Raw genomic sequence first — 21,125 nt, forward strand, 5'->3', positions numbered from 1 at the left:
TATTAAATACAGATGGCTTTGCTTTACCCTAGATGTTCCATTCATAATATTTAAGAGAGCAACCTGTGAATCTGTACTTTTTTTTTAGAAGAAGAATTTTTTTTTTTAATGTTTATTTATTTTGAGAGAGAGCAAAAGAAGGAGAGAAAGAATCTCAAGCGCTAAGAGCACGGAGCCCAACATGGGGCCAAATCTCATTAACAGTGTGATCATGACCAGAGCCCAAATTAAGAGTCAGGCACTCAACTGACTAAGCCACCCAGGCACCCCAAATCTGTACTTTTAATAAGTTATTTGGATAATTGTGCTCAGACAAGTTAAGGAAATACTGTTCTATATATTAAGCTCCAGTCAGTTTGTTTATAATTCCTTTCCACATACTGATTACGTCCAGCTCTAATATGTACTGATAATTGGCCAAAAGATATATACAGAGTGTCCTAAGTTCTGTCAAATGTCTTGAATTGATGGCTGCTGTGCATAATAATATTTCATACTGTTTCAGTGATTTCCTAATTTTAGATCTTAGAGTTGATGAGAGTGATTGGTTAGACCAATGTTCATAGTCTTTTTTATTTCATCTACCGTAATGCTCACTTTTCCTGCTCTCTTCTCTTCAGGTCATGGTCTGGTACACTTCTCAATATAGTTGCTAGTATGTAGTAATATAAATGGTAGCACTGGTTCACCGAGTAAGTAGTAGCGGGAATTAAATGATTCTTGCAGATTCAGTAATGAGCAGTTTCACATCTTCCTGGGTCCATCTGAGATGTTCTGCTTTCTTTTCCCAGCTTGTTAAATCATCTTACACAATTGTTTTCTTTGTTAACATCGTAGCCTTCATAATTTTAAATGGCTGCATATAAGCACTGGAAACACTTCAGAAGCTTGATAGTTTATCTCTTGTCTTACAGAATACAGCAAAAGCGACATGGGAGAGTAAAAACATGGACCCGGCATGTAGACATTTTTGAGAAGGATTTTATTTTTGTACCCCTTAATGAAGCGTGAGTAAGAATTTTCTTTATATAAATATGAAAACGTGTTATTTTTAGAAAACGTGTTTATGAGGTGAAGAACTTATTCATTTTAAACTTCTTTCTGAAATTTGTTGTGTATGTCCATATTATACTGCTTATTTTATGAAAATGCAGTTTTCCAGTGAATCATTTAAGACGTATTTTATAAACACTGGCAAGAGATTTTTCTAATTTTAAAAAGGTTTTCTGTGTCCATGTAGAATAACGTCAGTTTTAAAAAGTGGCACTTGTGGTCTACCAAACAGCCTGTGAAAAGGCTTCCTTATGGAGAGTAATGGCTAGCTCACATAGAAGATTTTGTACCTTTACTTTAAAAAACACTTTGACTCTTAACCAAAAAAAAAAGAAAAGATGACTAGATTTATGTAATTTACTTAAATTGAAAACCATGCTGACTACTTGAAGCTATTTTCTAAATAAATGGAGGTGGTTAAATATTTTATGTTATTCTCCCACAGTGACCAGAGAGGCATTGATGTGTAGGATCAGAGTGTAGACTTGAGAGTTTTTATATTTCATTTTTCTGTTCTCCTGTGCCTTCCAGCCAAAATCCCCTAGGAATGCACCTGTAGTTGGACAGCTTGGATTTGTTCCTTGCATCAAGGACCACACACCATGGGCAGCCATGGAGCCTCTAAGTAAAAGTGTGTTTGAAACAGCCTCTAACACAATTTGGGCTTTGGTTTAGTCATGTGGGGAAAGGTGTAAGGAAGCAGTTGTTTGCTTGGGTAAAAAAGTGGCATTTACCCATTTAGCAAAAAGGAGGAGTATTTGGTATTCATTTGGTTGTACTGTGACCTAGTTTGTCTCTGCTTAGACAAATTGAGAAATGGCCTTGCATTGTCTCAGTTTATTATGGTTGTGGAGTAAGTTTGTCTGAAGTTGATATTCAATAAGATTGTTTATGTCTAATAAGCCTAAGCGTGCCAGACTAGCTTCTGAATGTGTTCTCTTTTTTTCTCACTATGAAAAACAAATGCAGTCAGTAGAATAATGAAATTCTGTTTAAAATCATACGTTAATCATGAGACCTGTGGTTTCTAATGAGTGCAGCCACAGATAGGTATCTGTTTTTTGCTGTTTTATTTTTAATTTTCCTGGTGGTGGTAGTTTTTTTAAAGTCTGTAAGCTAATCCATCTTAAGTGAAATTAATTGTTCTAGCCTCTTCTCCCACTGGTGATTTAAGGTCAATGTAGCTGCTATTAAAAGGGATCATAAAAGCAAAACCCTGTCTCTTAGAGGTTGAAAATTACCTCAGATGTGTCTGATTCAACCTTATCCTTTCAGCTAGGTGAAGAAAGAATTTTTCTTAGTTTTTAGGTGTACAACAGAAAATTTATGGTTTATATGTATTGTCATACCTAAGAAATGTTAAAAACTATGATGGACTTAGGTTATACCTTTAGGTTGGGAATTAGTATTATACCATATTAATTTTCAAAACACATTTTTTCACATTTAACTTTTCTGACATTGAGATGTGATTTACAGTCAACTATGTCTTGGAGTTAAGGAAGGGAGAAGGATGGTGTGTTGCTCTTTGTACTACGCCAGCCTGATCTAAGTCCCCAGGATACTGAGGATTAATACTTAAGAACAGGAGAGAAGCATTCCTCCATCTTTCCTTTATAATGCTGAGGATGAAGCCAGGCTCTGTCACCCTGTTTTTAATGCAATCTGATGAAGAGACATTGTTTCTTAGTATTACCTTGGGGAAACTTAACATTTTGTAAAAATGAGAATGTAGAATAACTTCTATTTATGTCAAGTTAAGCATTTTTCCTCTCAGCAAATACCTATTGAACACCTACTATATGACAAATGCTGTACTCAGCTAATAAGTTCTCTGACATCTATAGCATGTAACACTGTCTAGCAAATGGTAAGTTAATAAAATTCCTTTTTAGATTAATATTAGTCAATGTTAGCTGTATAGCTTTTTACTCCTGGCTTATAACCTATTATTGGAAACTGTGATAACTGAATTCAGCTATATCACGAGCACCCACCTGATAGCTGGAACTCTACTAATATTTGAAGTTTTCTAATAATGCTTAAAGCAGAAATGCTATTTCCATTTAGTATATATACATTTCAGTATAGTATAAGACAAAGAATTATTTAATATTTTCAATATTAAGCAATTCCTAATCTTATTCTTAAGAAAAACATAGTAAAAGTCTTTTAAAAGCTAGATATGTGCAATATTTAGAAAGTGTTCAAAATTATAGTCTAATTAGACTTCTGAAAACATTTTAATCTTGAGGCTAGTTTTCTATCCTTTCACATAAATAGGTCAAGAAACAAAGGTAAATGGAAATGGTGAATTACAGTGATCGGAGTTATATTTTATTAAGTTGCCTAGAAATAAGAATGAATTTTTCATTCAAAAGAATAAAGATACAAAGGATTGTTTGCAAAATAGAATGCAGGCTACATAATTCTGAACAAAATATGTTATTTTTGAGTAGATATTGCAGTCTATTAGTGATCATATAAAACATAAGAGAATCTTAAAAATTGAGCATTCTTAATAAGTTTGTTGGCAAAGGCTTTAGAAAAAATATTTCAATCGATATTGCCAAATATAATAGGCTCTTCTAATAAATAATGTATTCAGTAGTTTCATTTGTTTTTTACAGTGCACACTGGTTTTTGGCTGTTGTTTGTTTCCCTGGTTTGGAAAAACCAAAGTATGAACCTAATCCTCATTACCATGAAAATACAGTCATGCAAAAATGTTCAACTGTAGAGGACAGTTGTATTTCTTCTCCTTCAGCCAGTGAAATGGACAGTTCACAAAATTCTTCTGCCAAACCTGTAATTAAGAAGATGCTAAACAAAAAACATTGCATAGCTGGAATTGATTCAAGTGCTGAACAGGAAGAAAGTGACCCTCATTCTCGGAGAAACATAGGCAGTATGAAATGTAGTCTGAAAAAAATAAATCATACTGCAAGTGAAAATGAAGAACCGAATAAAGGAGAATCCACATGCCAGAAAGTTGTTGATAGGATTAAAAGCGAAAATGGCCTACAGAATGAATATTTAAATTCTATGCACCATACAGGTATGTTTCTGACTATTTTGAAAGAATGAAGGAATTCAGAATAAACTGGATTTCTTATACATAGGATTAAGATTTTAGGGCACACTTTTTTTTTAAAGTCATGTTTATTGACATGACTTGCTTACAATAACATTTGCCCACTTTTAAGTATAGCCCAGTGAGCTTTGATAAATAATGTACAGTCATGTAATCTCTATAGCAATCAAGATTTAGAATCTTTCCATCACTCTAAGAAATTCTCTTGTGGCTTTCCACACCTCATAGAATGTTTAAAAATTGTGCTATAAGGTCTACATTTTTCATTTATAACAACTTAGTTTTATTCTTATTTTATAGGAAATTTATGTATTTGGCAGAAACAGTAGTTGGACAGTCTTAGATCTTTAAGATGAATTCGTTCATTTGTAATTTACAGATGGGCAAATAGAGATCAAATAATTAGAGTCAGAAAATAAAGCTTTTTCCTCCAAAATAGTTGTTGACATTCCAATTAAAGGTTAGTTCCTTATTCCTCACTCTCTCCTTCATGGTTCTTAGTGGGAAGAAGGGCACTGCTCCAACTTCTGCTTTTTTATTTTCCTTCAGTTTTGTTGAATCAGTATTTTTTCCTTGAATTGGTTCTATATTTCTTGCACTTGTTAGAGAAATCTAAAGTTTCTCTGCCAATACTTAAATTTCATATCAAATTATTTAATTTTCTCTCCAACCCAAAAGTAAAATAGTTACTTGATAAAATCCATAATATGCTAATGATATGTGCCTTGCTTATTAAACTGTGAGTAAATCTAATATGTTTCTTTGGAGAATAAGGCATAGAAGAGGTTACATGAATTCAGAAAGAACCTATCAAAAATTAAGAATCCTGAACATTGTCTTGGTACTTTTACCACTTTATTTTAGTAACTCAGCTAGTGTTGAGTTTTGTAAGAATATTTTTTATTTGTTTGACATATTTTCTACTTGGGTAAAATAAAAAAAAGAGGCAACGAATAGTCATATTAAAGATTAATTACTGGGGCACCTGGGTAGCTTAGTCAGTTAAGTTTCTGATTTCGGCTCAGGTCATGATCTCGCAATTTGTGAGTTCGAGCCCTGCGTTGGGCTCTGTGCTGATAGTGCTGCTTGGGATTCTCTCTCCCTCTCTCTCTGCCCCTCTCCCACTCCTGCTCTCTTGATTGCTCGCTCTCCCTCTCTCTCAAAAAAATAAACATTAAAAATTTTTTTTTAAAGATTACCATTTTGGCACTCTGAAGGCTAAGTGTGCATGGTTTCTCATCCCCTTTAAAACAGTCTTACCAATTAGCACATGAAAAGGTGATGGAGATAATTAGACATAAAAGAAGTGTAAATCACAACTATAATGAGATATACTTCTTCATATCACACTAGTATGGCAACAATTAAAAAGTCAGATACTAACGTGTGGGTGAGGATGTGGAGAAATCAGAATCCCTCATATGTTACTAGTGGAAATGTAAAATGGTATACAGCTGCTTTCTTTGGAAGACAGCTGGATAGTTCCTCAAAAAGTAAATGTAGGGTGCCTGAGCAGTTCAGTCAGTTAAGCAACCAACTCTTGATTTCAGTTCAGGTCATGATCTCAACGGTTTATGAGTTCAAGCCCTGCATCAGGCTCTGTGCCTACAGTGCAGAGCCTGCTTGGGGTTCTCTCTCGCCCTCTCTCCCCCTCTCTGTACCTACCCTGCTTGCTCGCTCTCTCTCTCTCTCTCTCTCTCAGAATAAGTAAAGTTGAATTAAATGTAGAGTTAATATATGACCCAGAAATTTCATTCTTACTACATATATATCCAAGAGAAGTAAAAGCACACAAAAACTTGGACACGAATGTTCACAGCAACTTCATAGTAGCCAAAATGTAGAAGCAACCCAAATGTTCATCCACTGACAAATGGATAATCAATTAGTGATATATGTATCCAATGGAATGTTATTAGGTCATAAAAGGAATACTGCTACATGCTACAACATGGATGAGTCTTGACACTATTGTGAAAATAGTCACAAAAGACCACATGTTATATGATACCATTTTCATGAACTCTCCCAAACAGGAAAATCTATGGGGTAGATTAGTGGCTGCTTGGGGCTAGTGTGGTGTGACAGACAGGAGTGTGAGGAGGAGGGAAATGATGGTTGAAGGGTATAGGGTTTCCTATTGAGATTTTAAAATTTACTGTGATGATAGTTGTACATATGTGTAAATATATCAAAAACAACTAAATTGTACTTTTTTTTTGAGAGCATGCATGCGTACTAGCAGGGGAGGGGCAGAAAGAGAGGCTTAAACCACAAACCATGACATCATGACCTGAGCTGAAACCAAGAGTCAGACCTTAACTGACTGAGCCACCCAGACACCCCCTGAATTGTATACTTTAAATGGGTGAATTGTATGATATGTGAATTAGATTTCCATAGAACTATTTTCTTTAAAGTTCTCCGTTGATCAGTAATCTCATACACTGTAATGTGAATTCAAATTAGAAATGAATTAAAGTTTGGGGCACCTGGGTGGCTTATTCGGTTAAGCATCGACTTTTGGTTTCAGCTCAGGTCATGATCTCAGGGTTTGTTAGTTCAAGCCCCGCATCGGGTTCTGCGCTGACAGTGCGGAACCTGCTTGGGATTCTCTGTCTCCCCCCAACCCTCTCTCTGCCCCTCCTCTGCTCCCTCTCTCAAAAAAATAAATATATACACTTTAAAAAATGAATTACAATTCAAGACTTAAAGCAATGGGACAAAGCCTAGGGCTTCATATGAGCATAACCCCAGAAATTCCTGGTAGCCCTTTCCTTCAAATTAATGTTCTAGTCAAGTAGTATCCAGTTAAATTTAAGTAAATACCCTCACAAATCCTAGTGGAGATCCAAGTGTAGAATCATGTGTTTGCCTTTCTAGTATTTGTTTATCCCCCCCCCCCTTTTTTTTGTTTTTATCTTGTTTTTAGTATGTGTATAGCCATATCAAATGTATCTTCCTTAAGGGAAATTAATTTACTTTTATTGGGTGTGATACCCTCATATTTTTCTTCTTTTCAATGCTTGCCTTCATCCAGTGATGATAGTATCCCACAGTTTGAAAAATAGTACTCTAGAGTAAGTCTGTACATTTCTGTACTTTTATCAGATGTTTCCAAGGGATCACTCACACAAAAGTACATTAAATAAGAGTGCTCTCTAGAGGTGCTTCTACTACCTCAGAGAAGTTGGTTATATAGTCTGTTCTATATAAAATGATGGCATGTTAAAAATTAGGATAAGAACTTATAACAATTTTTGTGATTATGATTAATATTTCAAGAACTGATTTCTATTTGGGCTGGGAATATAATTGAAAAGATTTAAATGAAGCATTTAGACAGTTTTAATGTAGGGTTTTTTTTTTGTTTTTTTTTGTTTTTTTAACCTTTATTTTTGAGAGACAGAGAGAGACCGAGCATAAGCACAGGAGGGGCAGAGAGAGAGGAGGAGACAGAATCTGAAGCAGGCCCCAGGCTCTGAGCTGTCAGCACAGAGCCCGATGCAGGGCTCAAACTCACAAACCGCGAGATCATGACCTGAGTCGAAGTCAGACGCTTAACCGCCTGAGCCACCCAGGCGCTCCTATAGTTTTTTTTTTTTTGTTTTGTTTTAATGTTTATTTATTTTGGGAGAGAGAGTGCAAGCAGGAGAGTCAGGCTCCATCTCATGAATCATGAGATCATGACCTGAGCCGAGATCAAGAGTCTGACACTTAACTGACTGAGCCACCCAGGCACCCCAGTTTTAATATAGTTTTAACCATCAAACATATAGAGTCACAAGTGTTGACTTCTGATGTCAGGTAATATGCTGTAGTAAATAAGTGGGAATTGTATCTTATCACAAGAATTAGGTTAAGGTCAATTGTAGGAAAATAATGTGTAGTATCAGTACTTTCATTTGCTGGTTTTTCAGTTGGGCACTATATGAAATGTTGTCTTGCTCTGGTACATGAAAAATGTATATGTTTTAAACTCTAGAATCTCACTCGGCATCTTCAGATGATCTCACTATGTGAGAAGCTCTCAGGAACTGGGACTGATTAAAAGAACAGCTGATTGAGTTACCACCTCTCAGTTTATGCCAGAACATTTGTTTACTGAATGAAAGAATTGACTACACCATTTAAATTATTTTTTTCCATTTTTTTTGAAATGTACATATTTTTAACTTGTGTAAGGTATATTTTATATGATGCAGCTTCTGTAGAATTGGCTGCTAGAGTAACTTGATTACAGTTGATTAATAATGAATTGCCTGAGGATTTGGACAGATTTTATTCAAATATAGATATTTTACCTTCAAACATAAAAATACAGATGTTTGAAAACAATTGAAAGGTTGTTTTTTTTTTTAATTGAAAAACTTTGTGTGTGTGTGTTTTATTATTTGTGAGAGAGAGACAGAGCTTAAGTGAGGGAGGGGGCAGAGAGAGAGGGAGACACAGATCCAAAGCAGGCTCAACGTGGGGCTCAAACCCACGAACTGTGAGATCATGACCTGAGCTGAAGTCGGACGCTCAACCAACTGACCCATCCAGGTTATTTTTCATAAAGCAAAAGGATTTACCATAGTGTTTTATTATTATATTAAGTGGTATGTTTCCAATCACAACATCCTATCCTAAACTGATTATTTTCATTTTAATATTTTTCTTTTATTATTTGTCCAAAAACAAGCCTATTTTACTTAATTTTAATCGTTTTTTTTTTTATTAAAGCTTTTTTTGCTTTTTTTTTTTTAATGTTTATTTTTAAGAGAGACTTAGAGACAGTGCAAGTCGGGGAGGGAGAGAGAGAGATGGAGACACAGAATCCAAAGCAGGCTCCAGACTCTATGCTGTCAGCACAGAGCCCGACGCAGGGTCTGAGCTCCCAAACTGCGAGATCATGACCTGAGCCCAAATTGGACGCTTAACCAACTGAGCCACCCAGGCGCCCCAGAGCTTATTTATTTTTGAGAGAGAGAGAGCACGAGCAGGGCAGGGGCAGAGAGAGAGGAGACCAAGAATCCCAAGCAGGCTGTATGCTGTCAGCACAGAGCCCAATGCATGGCTTGAACTCACAAACTGTGAGGTCATGACCTGAGCCAAAGTCAAGAGTCAGATGTTTAACTAACTGATCTACCCAGACACCCCATTAATCATTTTATTTTTTAATCTGTATTGTACAATATTTCATATTTTTACAATTTTAATTTTAAAAATATATAATATTTCATTTTATGTTCTACAATTTGCTATTTCTGTTTTTGGACATTAGGTTATTTTCAGACTATTGTAGCTTCTGTTACTAAAGATAACTAGCAGACCTAGTACAAAAATGTTTTATATATCTATATGTATATATCTATATACATATTTAAATATACATATATTTAATAATATAATTGACATCTAGTTTTAAATTTTAATGAATTTTAGGGTCTGAGTTGTAGAAGTAACTTTGTAATTGACATGTCAATCCAGGGTTGTTGTTTTGTGTTTTGTTTTGTTTTTAATTTTATCTTTTTTTAATGTTTATTTTAAGAGAGTGAGAGTGTAAGCAGGAGAGGGGCAGAGAAGGAGAGGAAATCCCAAGCAGGCTCCGCACTGTCAGCTCAGAGCCTGAGGTGGGGTCGATCTCACAAACTGTGAGATCATGATCTGAGCCAGTATCAAGAGTTGGACTCTGAACCAGCTGAGCCACCCAGGTGCCCCTTGGTCCAGGTTTTTATTAAAAGCAAGTTATATTTGTGAGGGGTGCCTGGGTGGCTCAGTCCGACTCTAGATTTTGGCTCAGGTCATGATCTCCTGGTTTGTGAGATCAAGCCCCATGTCAGGCTCTGTGCTGACAGCATGGAGACTGCTTGGTATTCTCTCTCCTCTCTCTCTCTCTCTCTCTCTCTCACTCTGCCCCTCTTCCACTCATGTTTTCTCTCTCTCAGAAATAAACTTTTTTTAAAAAGTAAGTTATATTTATGATATTACATGTTAATGCAGGTTTTAATTGGCATTAATTTTAACATCATATACTGTAAGTTATATGCATGTCCTTTTAAAAATTATGTAATGTTTCTTACTGATATAGATGGTTTAAGCAAAATTAGACTAAACTATAGTGATGAGTCAGCGGAAGGCAGTAAAATGCTTGAAGATGAACTCATCGACTTCTCAGAAGATCAGGATAACCAGGTAAAACCTAATGCTTGGCAGAAAGCTCCAATATTTTATCTAATTAAATTTTTCCCTGGAGTCCTATAGGCAATTCCTTCAACCAGTAACACAGGCCTTCTGAATTTGGGTCTCATCTCAAAGCACAAACTGAGTTTTTAATTCAGAAGTTGACAGCATAAATGTATTAATGTTGTTTTGCATTATTTTCTTTTAGGGTTTTTGTTGTAGTTTTGGCCATCCATTTAATAGAAAATGAATTCTCCCACCTGAACCCAGCCACCACCCCAGTAGCCCTACCATCCCTTTCCCTTCCTCTTTTAAAACATTTATGGGTCATACTTAACCTTTGGTCTAACTTCTTCAAGAGGCAAATGTTTAGATACTTGATTATATGGTACATGAGCACCACAAAATTATATTATTTTTTCCACTTTTCCAGTGATTTTTTTTCTTTCTTCTAAATTAATGTATAAGTATCATGGCAGGAGCACATAGTATTTAGTTAAAACTAACATAGGTCAATTCTCATTATTTCCTTAGAGTTTCATTTGCTATAATAAATTTTATTTACACCAAGAACAAAATCTATTTTTGGAAATATTTTATGACTTCAGTTAAAGAGGGCTTTATATTGAAGGAAAAGTTTGTAAGAATTCTACAGCATTTCATTTCTTTAATTCTTTGACCTTTCTTTAGTTGTTAAGATAAACTTTGAGTTTATCTAGTGGTGAAGATAGCTCTGTACTGTACCATTTGTCCTTTTTGTTTAATCTTCTTGTGAACAAAAGCCATTTTTTGTCCTGTCCCTTGCTCTACAATATATGTTTAAGGAATATAGTTTTTCTCTGCAACTTATACAGGCACATTGTATGTATTACATTAAAGGCTTACAAAGAGCACTGTTCTTACACTCCTTTGGTTGTAACAGTTATGTGAACTAGCTAATCTATGTATTATTATTACAATTACTATTATTATTTCCATTGTTGATTATTTAATTTATAAGGTTGCCAGAAACTTTCTAAAGAATAGAAAAAGTCTTGTTTTACATTCAAGATAATCGACAGAATAAGACACAGTGTCACTAAGTTTTCTTCTCTCAAGTGAAGCAGATATATGGTTTTGTCAAGAAGGTGTTTCCAAAAACTCTTTAAATATTTCTGATTTGAGAAAATTATTTATGTAAAAGAATAATAAATATAAGTCCTTCATGCTTCTATTGTGAAACAGTCGTCTTAACCAACAAACTAAATTTTTGTAGAAATATCTAAAATCAGAGCAGTAGTATTTGAAGAAGAATGAATCATAATATTTTCAATCATTAAAATTTTCTTTTACATTGAGCAAATAGATGTAACAATGGACTTCTGATCAGTAATTTCTTTTCATTAAAATGTCATTGTTATGGCATTACAGAATTACAATTGAGTGACTGCATTTTCTCATGTCTGATCACTTAAATGGAAAAGAATTTACATATTTGCTACAAAGATTTTTATCATCAATAGTGCTACTTTGTGAGGTTATTAACTATTTAGATTATATATTTTTAATACTAACAGGCTGTCTTTTATAGGATGATAGCAGTGATGACGGATTCCTTGCCGATGACAACTGCAATTCAGAAATAGGACAGTGGCATTTAAAGCCTACCATCTGTAAACAGTAAGCATTAACTTTATATCTTGAAAACTGCATGATAAATTTTATTTACATACCCTCCTAAAATAAAACATAACTGGACAGTTTTTATTTAAACTAGTGCCTAAAAGTCACAAAGTGTGTCAGGATGGGTGAGGAGAATGTCCAGGGCTCAAGTTGGGCAGAATGGATAATCCTTTCAGTTCTCTGTCCATTTTCTATTTGTGTATGCACACACATTCCCATAGACACCTACTATTTCTTTTGGATATACATTGATTTGGAGCAAAGAAAGGACAAAGAACTGTCATTCACATTCAGATCAGTAACTTGGGAATTGACGTTTACAGTGGTTCAATAGCTACTATGTAAAGACTGTGGAGTGACTCAAGGCAGTTCTTAGGGACATGTCTCAAGAGTGAATCTGTTTGGTTTTCAGAAGTACATGTCTGGGGCACCTGACTGGCTCAGGCTGTAGAACATATGAGTCTTGATCTCAGGCTCATGAGTTTAAGCCCCATGGTGGGTGTAGAGCTTGCTTTAAAAAAAAAACCAGAAAACAAAAAACAAAACAAAAAAACAGTACATGTCATGAGGGCTTTTCAGAGTCTATGAATCACTTAGTTGATGAAGTATTACCTATTTCTAGACTCCATTTCTTTTGACTTTTTTGTAGAAAATGTTAGGTGAAACTCCATTAACAGCTTTTGAAAAGCAAACTTCATTAATAAATGAAAATGTAGAGAGCTGGAGCAATTAAGAGATCTGCATCAAATCCCATAGAATTTTAGTCAAGAAGAACCCAGATCTTTAAACATTCAAGACTTTTTGTACTACGTTAGACTTCCTCTTAGGTTTACAACAATATTTTAAAGGTTGAGTGTTACTTATATCGAGTGTTCTAAAGTAGAATCTTACACTGATTCCTACACCAGATTCTAAATCTTACATTGGATTCTTACATTGGATTCAAAAAACACTGGATTCTAGGCTAATTTTTTTTTCTATTTTTAAGTAATCTCTACACACCATGAGGCTTGAACTCACAACCTCGAGATCAAGAGTTGCATGCTCCACCAACTGGGCCAGCCAGGCACCCCTAATTTTTCTGTGTGATGATTACCTGTTTTGCTATCTATAACAGGTTTTGGTTAAAAATGGGATTTGGGGGCATCTGGCTGACTCAGCTGAAAGAATGTGTGAGTCTTGATATTGGGGTCGTGGGTTTGAGCCTCATGTTGGGTTATACAGATCACTAAAAAATATAAATGAACTTTTAAGAAATGGACTTATTTCTACTTTGCTTGGTCCCACTTTTGGTGATTTGGAATCTGGGGATGTTCAAATTTTCAGAATTATTTTGACTTTTTACTAAATTTTGAATTCTTTTAAGGAACTAACTATAGAACTTTAGTGAAATATATTCCTAATAAGATATGGTTCAGTTAGTATTCTACAATTTGGTATTTAGTATAACCGTGGATATTTAAGTATTATTGGGGTGTATGTGTCTGTAAGATTTATTTTTCACCCAAGCTTTACGGAGTCAGGGGAATTTTGAATGTTTTAAATTCTCTTGTTAATGCTCATCTTTTTATGTGTTCTTTAACATTATAAAGTGTTAACATTTGGTCATTTTACCCTGCAGACCTTGTATCCTACTGATGGACTCACTTAGAGGCCCTTCTCGATCGAATGTTGTAAAAATTCTAAGAGAGTAAGTTCAAAATCATAACTTGTACTTTGTATTCTGGTGGGAATGAGGGACTATGTATACTTATATATGTATATTCTTACTGTATGTGCATTATTGCAGGTATTTAGAGGTGGAATGGGAAGTTAAAAAAGGAAGCAAAAGAAGTTTTTCCAAAGATGTTATGAAAGGCTCTAATCCAAAAGTACCCCAGCAAAACAACTTCAGTGATTGTGGTGTATATGTATTACAGTATGTAGAGAGCTTTTTTGAGGTGGGTTTCAGTATGTTGGATCTGATATGATAAATAATAAAATAGTTTATAGTGGACCCTTAGACAAAATGGGTTTGAACTGCATGGGTCCACTTTTTCACAGATTTTTTTTTTTTTTTTTTTTTTTTTTTTTTTAAATATAGTACAGTACTATAAATGTATTTTCTCCTCCTAATTAATGATTTTTGTAATATTTTCTTTTCTCTAGCTTACTTTATGTAAGAATATAGTAATATAATACATATAACATACAAAATATGTGTTAATTGACTATGTTATTAATAAGGCTTTTGGTCAATAGTAGGCTGCTATTAGGTGAGTTTTTCGGGAGTCAAAAGTTATATGTGGATTTTGGACTCAATAGGGTAAGCACCCTGAATCTCCACATTGTCCAGGGGTCAACTGTATTTGACCTTACATTAATGTTAAAAACATTAATAAGGAAATATTTTAAGTAGTTTGAAAACTATCATTTCAAAAATTTGTCCAGGGAGCAAAAACTCCCAAATTGGAAAATTTTTTAAAAATAAAAAGACTATTTATATTTCATGAAATCCAAGGTTTGTTGACCTCATGCCTCATCACTGATCAGCTCTCCCTCTTCACTCGCTCTTTCCACCTTAAGAAATCTCTCCCATCATTTGGACTTATACCCTCTTTTCTCCCCTTTACAGATATATTTATGGAGAAGTATTTATATGTTCACTGTCTTTATTTCCATAAATCCTACTTGTTTCTCAAATCTTTGTAATCTGGCTTTACTCTTGCCCTTATGTTGAAATTATTCTCAACCTCCCCTCACCATTTTACACTGTTGACCATTCCTTCTTCATAATGCTTTCTTCCTTCGACTTCAGAGATACAAAACCATGCACACCACTCTTGGATATCCTTTATAATTCTCTTGATTCCATCCTCTTTCTCATCCATTATCCAGTATAGCACTCAGTCCTGTGAATTCTATCACTTAATGTCATATATGTGCAATCCTTTATTCCTGCTGCCACTTTCTACGTCCAGGAAACTGGCATCACTATTCTGAACCACTACACCAGTCTCCAAGCCTGCTGCCTTTTATTTTTCAGTTGTTTTCCAGAAGCTGAAGTCTAATCATTTTATGCATGTGAAAGATGAAAATCCTTCATATGGCCTGTGTGACCCAACTTCTGTTCGAGCTTCTAGCCTCATTTCCTACCATTCTTACTCTAGCATTCTATGTCATTCAGTTTTTTATATCGTGTCATGTTCTTTCTTGCCTCTAGGCCTTGGTACATATGTTCCTACCTGGGATACTCTTCCCAGTTGCTTCTGTCATTCTTTATTGGACCAACTTCTTCTCATTCTTCAGGTCTCAGTGTAAATATCACTTCTTGGAATTGTGTTAAGCCCCCAGACATGGATTTTCATAGGACTTTCTGCTTCTACTGTCATAATACCTGTCGTGTCCATTGTTTTAATTGTTGAGTTATCTGTCTGTCTAGACCAGAATCAGCAAACCATTTATAAAGGGGCCAAGTAGTAAATATTTTAGGCTCTGTGGCCATGCAGTTTCTATGCCTGCTTGCAGTTCAGCTATTGTGGCTGTTTTTCAATAAGGCTTTATTTACAGAAACAGGCAGTAGGCAGAATTTGGCCCAATAGCTACAGTTTGCTGACCTCTGATCTAGACTACAAGATCTATAGGCAAAAACTGTCTCATTATCTCCAGTGCCTAGCACAATATCTGGCATGAGACAGATAATGAGTACATACTTATTAAATGAATTTACTGATTATCCATTTTTAACTCTAATGCTTTTGTGATTGAAATTAAAATACTTATTATGGTTTTCTAATGTGCATTTAATATTTTTATTTCCAGAATCCAATACTCAATTTTGAACTACCTATGAATTTGGCAAACTGGTTTCCTCCCCCAAGAATGAGAACAAAGAGAGAAGAAATCCGAAACATAATTCTGAAACTTCAGGAAGATCAGAGCAAAGAAAAAAAGAAGCTTAAGGACACTTATTCAGCAGAAACATCTTTAGGTGAAGGAACAGAACAATATGTCAATAGCATCTCAGATTGACCCATTTCTGATGCTTGTCAGTATTGCCTTCAGAAACTGAGTGACTTTCAACTTTGGGTATAGACAGTAAAGAACTGAAGTGCTCATTACTCAGAGTGATCTGGAAATGTTAATGCTTGTATAAATGTCATATAATTAATTTCCAATGGAGTATGTATTAAGTAAAAGTTTGTAAATATGTTAATGAGGCCAATTTTTCCAGCATTTATAATTATTTTTTTCACTTGTTAGGAAGCTTTTGTTATGTATTTTCTGTTAATAGTACTTGAAACTGCAACTTCTCAACACAAAATAAATAAAAAGAAAATATTTATAGGAGGAAATGATTAATTTGATATTCTTTAGTGAACTTGTATTAAATTCCTTAGTGGGTGTGACATATTTCATGGGAATATTAAAAGTATCTATGATAATCTTTTGACCTGCATTTGTTCTAAAATAACTTGAAATATGAAAATATGATTAAATATAAGGAATTTTGAACAAGAAAGACATCTTCATATGCTTGTATAGTGGAAAAAAATAACAGCTTTTTAAATCATACACTCCCTTGTGTTCAGAGAACCCCAAAAATGTAATAAATATTTATAATTTTACACAAATATTTAAGAAGAAGCAGTATTAAGAGAAATTCAAAGAAAAATAATCTTGAATTATACTACTAAATAATAATTATACTTTATCATATCTTATTGTCAAGTACATTTCTGAAGACATCAAAGACTCAGGTTAAAACTATTTTGGTAAGTGCAGCTTAAATTTCAAATATCCCATGTTACCTTTCTATATTATAGCTTAAAGTATGCTACAATTTGTGTGATATAGTTGATAAACATTTTTAATCTGTGTGAACACAGGAATTTAAATAGGAATTTACTATTTTTTGTAATGGCTTTTGCTATTTTTTCATTGCTCATTTTGTTCTTGTTATTTTGATAAACAAAATATCAGACTTCTGTGCTTGAGTTTTTTAGTGTAAATTATTTTTACATGTAAAAGTACTTGTCTTTAAATCAATTTCATAATGCAGAAAAAGTTCTCCTACCTTGAATACTCCTTTAAAAATACTAAAATGTGATGGTTTTGATGACAGAATTACAACTCATGTAGGCATTGTGCATATATCTGCTGAAACTATTATTTTCAAACGAAGTGTTACACATTTCTTTCCAATTAACTTTGAGACTTGAAATACATCTTTTAAAAGTCATTTTTTGTTAAATAATGAATTTTAAAATACACATATAACAAAAGTAGTTGAGAATAAAATGAAGGCCATTTTTATCATTAGCTATTTTTTTTTTTTAACCTGGCCAAATACACCAATTGTGAACAACATTTTAGGCTGTTTTCTTGAGTTTAATAAAGTCCACAGGTGTGTTTGGAGTGGGTGGGGGTGTGGTTAATAACAACCAAAAAAAAAAAAAAGTATGAGACATATTCATTAAGGGAAATATTAAAATGTAAGCTTAAGGAAAGTCACCGTTGGTCACCATTAGTGGCATCAATTACAGATTTGTTACTTTGCATATTTTAACATTATTTATTTATGATTACATTATTTATTTTTCAGGAATACCCTAGAGCTATTAGCTTAAATATGAAAAAGTAAAACTTAAGAGTTTAATTTTATTACTTACTGAATATGGACCAAAAAATTAAAATTATTTTAAAAATCTGATAGCAGTAAGCAAAATGGGCATATTTAATTTTTTAATGCACTGTATTTTGTCAGAACTTGAAAGTACTGAAAAACTATTCTAAAATGCTTATTTGTTTTTGTTTTAATGTCCAGTGGTTACATTTGCACTCTTATTTTTGATAAGATAAAAAGATAATTTGTCCCTGGGCCAACTCAAGTCAGTCACATTTTGACATGAAAAATATAGATTGATGTCTTATCAACTTTCTAGAGGTGGAGTATCCAGCTATTTAATCATATTTCTCCCACCCCATGCAAAATTTTATTTTTAAAAGTTATGCTAATGACTTTGGTATATGTAGAATATTTGGAGACTGTCAGGTTGAGCTCTGAATCTAGACTTGAGAATTTTTGGTGTACATGCACATTCACTTGATAATTGTGTACTTAAATACTTCTATATATAAAGTGGCTAGCAACCTTTTAAAATGTGTTTATTAGTACTTAGAAGTTGTGAAACAAATTTTACAGTTTAGAGGTTTGTTACTAGACACTGAAACTGCATGATGAGTATCTGGTGTCTTAACTAATTAGATAGGTCTGTTGTATTTGTTTTCTTGTTGGATAGAATAACAGTTAATCATTTTTAGAAGAGTTTTAGATTACTTGCCATGAAATTTGTATGTGTCTGAGCTCTTGGTAGTTTAGGAGCAAAGGTGGCATTTAACTGGTCCTTTCCTTTTGATGTTGCTAAGATAGCTGAAAACTTAATGCTATTATTTCAAGTTCACATAAACCTAAATCAGTTAAGCATAATAACCTGTGCTTAAAGTATTAGTCAATTAGTAGGAGGTTTTATTTGAAAGGGTAAAATAGTTCTCTAAATTATTTCTTAAATCGCCAAAATACAGTATTTTTTTCTTTAAAAAACTGTCAATGATCTCTGAAGACTGTAAGATACAATATAAAAAGAATAGGTTTCAGTTTCCTAGAAATCAAAAATTGAACTTAAAGTCTCAGACAATTCACTGGACAAGAATAATAAAGAATATATTTTAATATATGGTATATGATCAAAGGTTGGTGGTATAGTGCTACCGGAATATAGGGGCATCTGGCTGGCTCAGTCGATAGAGCATGCAACTGTTGATCTAGGGGTCATGAGTTCTAGCCCCAGGTTGGGGGTTGAGATTACTACAAAAAAAAAGCTACTGGAATACAATGATAGAAGAATAACTTAGAAGAAATAGAATCCTTAAGAGATGAGGTAATGTAGTGCTGTGTGTCTAGAAGAGCTACAGATAACAAGGTTGCTCTGTAGATCACTTTGAGAGAACTAAAGGAAGGAGATTATTGTAGGGGCATACTACAGACTAGCCAATAAGACAACTGAATTCACAGAGGCAGACCAGACTGTACTGGGAAATGAAATCTAAAGAATGTTCTAAAATACTCCAGCAGGACTTTCTGGTACATTTGTTGGTTTTTCTACTCCCAGAACAAAGTAAGAGGGTTATGAAAATGGCTCTTTGAAACTTCAGTTTAACTACAGAGGAGGAATTGGTTGATCACATGGAACAAATGTGTACCTTGGGGAGAAGTAGCCCTACCATCTTAATTCCAACAAAACAGATCAAGGAATAATGGTAGAGTACACTAAACTACTATTAAGGAAATACAGTGTAATGTACTCAGAGGAAAATAGCATAGACTCATGACCTGAAACAAAAACTAAAAGCTTAGAGGTCTTTACCATCTTTATCACAAGTAACAGATTATCCTTATTGCAAATAATTACAGTCAGAACATGCTACCCAAAACAAGGAATTTTATCTAGAAATGTGCATCAAAATCATCTAGGGCTTTACATAATACACATACCTAGGGTCTCAACCCCAGTAGTGACATATATTTTCAGAAAATTCCTTGAGTAATTCTAATATTCAAGGCACTGATTTAAAAGGATCAGTATATGTTCCTGACAGCTTTCAAGTTGCTGGATACAAACGTAATAAGGCTTGTCTGCATTTGCTGCTCTGAAATGCTTTAAGATAATCACTTTAACCCCCATCCCCACTAATTCTCATTAAGAACTTGATAGGTGAGGTTATTAAATTGCTGTTCCTAAACGTTGAAGAATTATAAAGAAAATTATTAAGTCACTCAATATCTAGAAACTGGCAAGATGCTTTTCAAAAGGAAGTAAATTCTGCAAATTATAAGATAAAAATCATCAACTCTTGATAGGATTCTAAAGTGAATTTATTAAATGGCTTGCTATGTGAACTATTCATGGTCACCAGGAGTTACAGGACTGGTACAATCAAGGTAGCTGTATATTTTTAATAGGATTCTGGACTAGTTGACTAGTTAATGGAGCCAGACTAGTAATTCTCAAAATTGTGCTTGATAAGTCTGATTTTGAGGCATATTCATAAGTTTTGTCAGATAAGTTTAGAAAGAATTTACATCAAGTTGAATACACTTCTTGGAGCTTTTAATATGCTAGTTTGCAGAATGACTAAGTGAGGAAAATAGAGAATACAGCATGTTAGATAAAGAATTTGGCTGTATCCTCCTTTCTCTCGTGGACTGGTTCTCTAAACTTACTTATAAATACTACCCATCATAAGACACAGTTAACTATTTGGGTTTTTTTTGAACTGAACTTTAAGACAAAGTGCTTTTGAAACTTAGATTGTTTTTTTTATATTTCATTTTACTGATAGTTGGATATATGAATTGGAAACTTGAAAATAGGTGACCAGTGTCTTGGAAATGAAGTTTCATGAGAAGCAATTTTCTATAGCCATTGTAATGAAAAAACTACAAATCTAATTCTTGTATACAAGTGGATTTTTCTAGGGGAAAAAAAAGCAGAGTTGATGATACTAATCTTTTGTAAGATCATCAAGTCTCCTAAACTCCTATACAAGTAGAAATTGTATAAAAATATGAAAGTGAAGGGGGCCCCTGGCTGGCTCAAGTTGGAGGAATGTGCGACTCTTGGTCTTAGAGTCGTGTGAGTTTGAGCCCTACATTGGGTGTAGAGATTACTTAAATGAACTTTAAACATACGAGAGTGAATTGGAAGATTATCTGGAGGCTTTTCCTTCTGTTTATATCTGAACCGTTTAACACCTCCCCCGACTTCCACTCCGTCATCATTTACTTTAGAAATAAACTGCAACAAACTTTGTAGCTAGAAGCATTTTTTTTCTTAAGATATCTGTGCAAAAAAGTACTTTGTTAATATACTTTCAACATTTTTAATCCCTTAAATAACTGGAAATAAGTCACTTAAGCCTGTTATAAAACTTAACTACATTTGTACTAATTAGCTTTATACATACTGACAACAGGATTTGATCCAAAACAAATTCGAAAAAAAATTGATCCTTAAATATTGAATAAATGTTTTGAGTACCTAGTTTGTACTAGATGTTGAGGATTTAAAACAAGGGAGCCAAACAGATACCATCTTCTCCCCTTAATGAA

At 33.9% G+C, this 21,125-nt stretch overlaps 1 protein-coding gene across 2 annotated transcripts in view; it reads left to right on the top strand.

Moving 5' to 3' along the window:
* The window catches only part of SENP6 (SUMO specific peptidase 6), a 116,045-nt gene extending 99,747 nt beyond the window's left edge, over positions 1 to 16,298 (top strand). For both annotated transcript variants that reach the window (XM_042939197.1, XM_042939198.1), the window contains 7 exons: positions 915 to 1,007; positions 3,684 to 4,111; positions 10,221 to 10,324; positions 11,883 to 11,971; positions 13,596 to 13,664; positions 13,764 to 13,914; positions 15,776 to 16,298. In XM_042939197.1, the coding sequence (XP_042795131.1) occupies positions 915 to 1,007; positions 3,684 to 4,111; positions 10,221 to 10,324; positions 11,883 to 11,971; positions 13,596 to 13,664; positions 13,764 to 13,914; positions 15,776 to 15,985 (1,144 nt within the window). In that variant the 3' untranslated portion in view covers positions 15,986 to 16,298. The remainder of the gene's footprint in view (positions 1 to 914; positions 1,008 to 3,683; positions 4,112 to 10,220; positions 10,325 to 11,882; positions 11,972 to 13,595; positions 13,665 to 13,763; positions 13,915 to 15,775) is intronic.
* The last annotated feature ends 4,827 nt before the right edge of the window (positions 16,299 to 21,125 follow it).

The sequence above is a fragment of the Panthera leo genome, chromosome B2, assembly GCF_018350215.1.
Source record: "Panthera leo isolate Ple1 chromosome B2, P.leo_Ple1_pat1.1, whole genome shotgun sequence".
Classification (NCBI taxonomy): Eukaryota; Metazoa; Chordata; class Mammalia; order Carnivora; family Felidae; genus Panthera; species Panthera leo.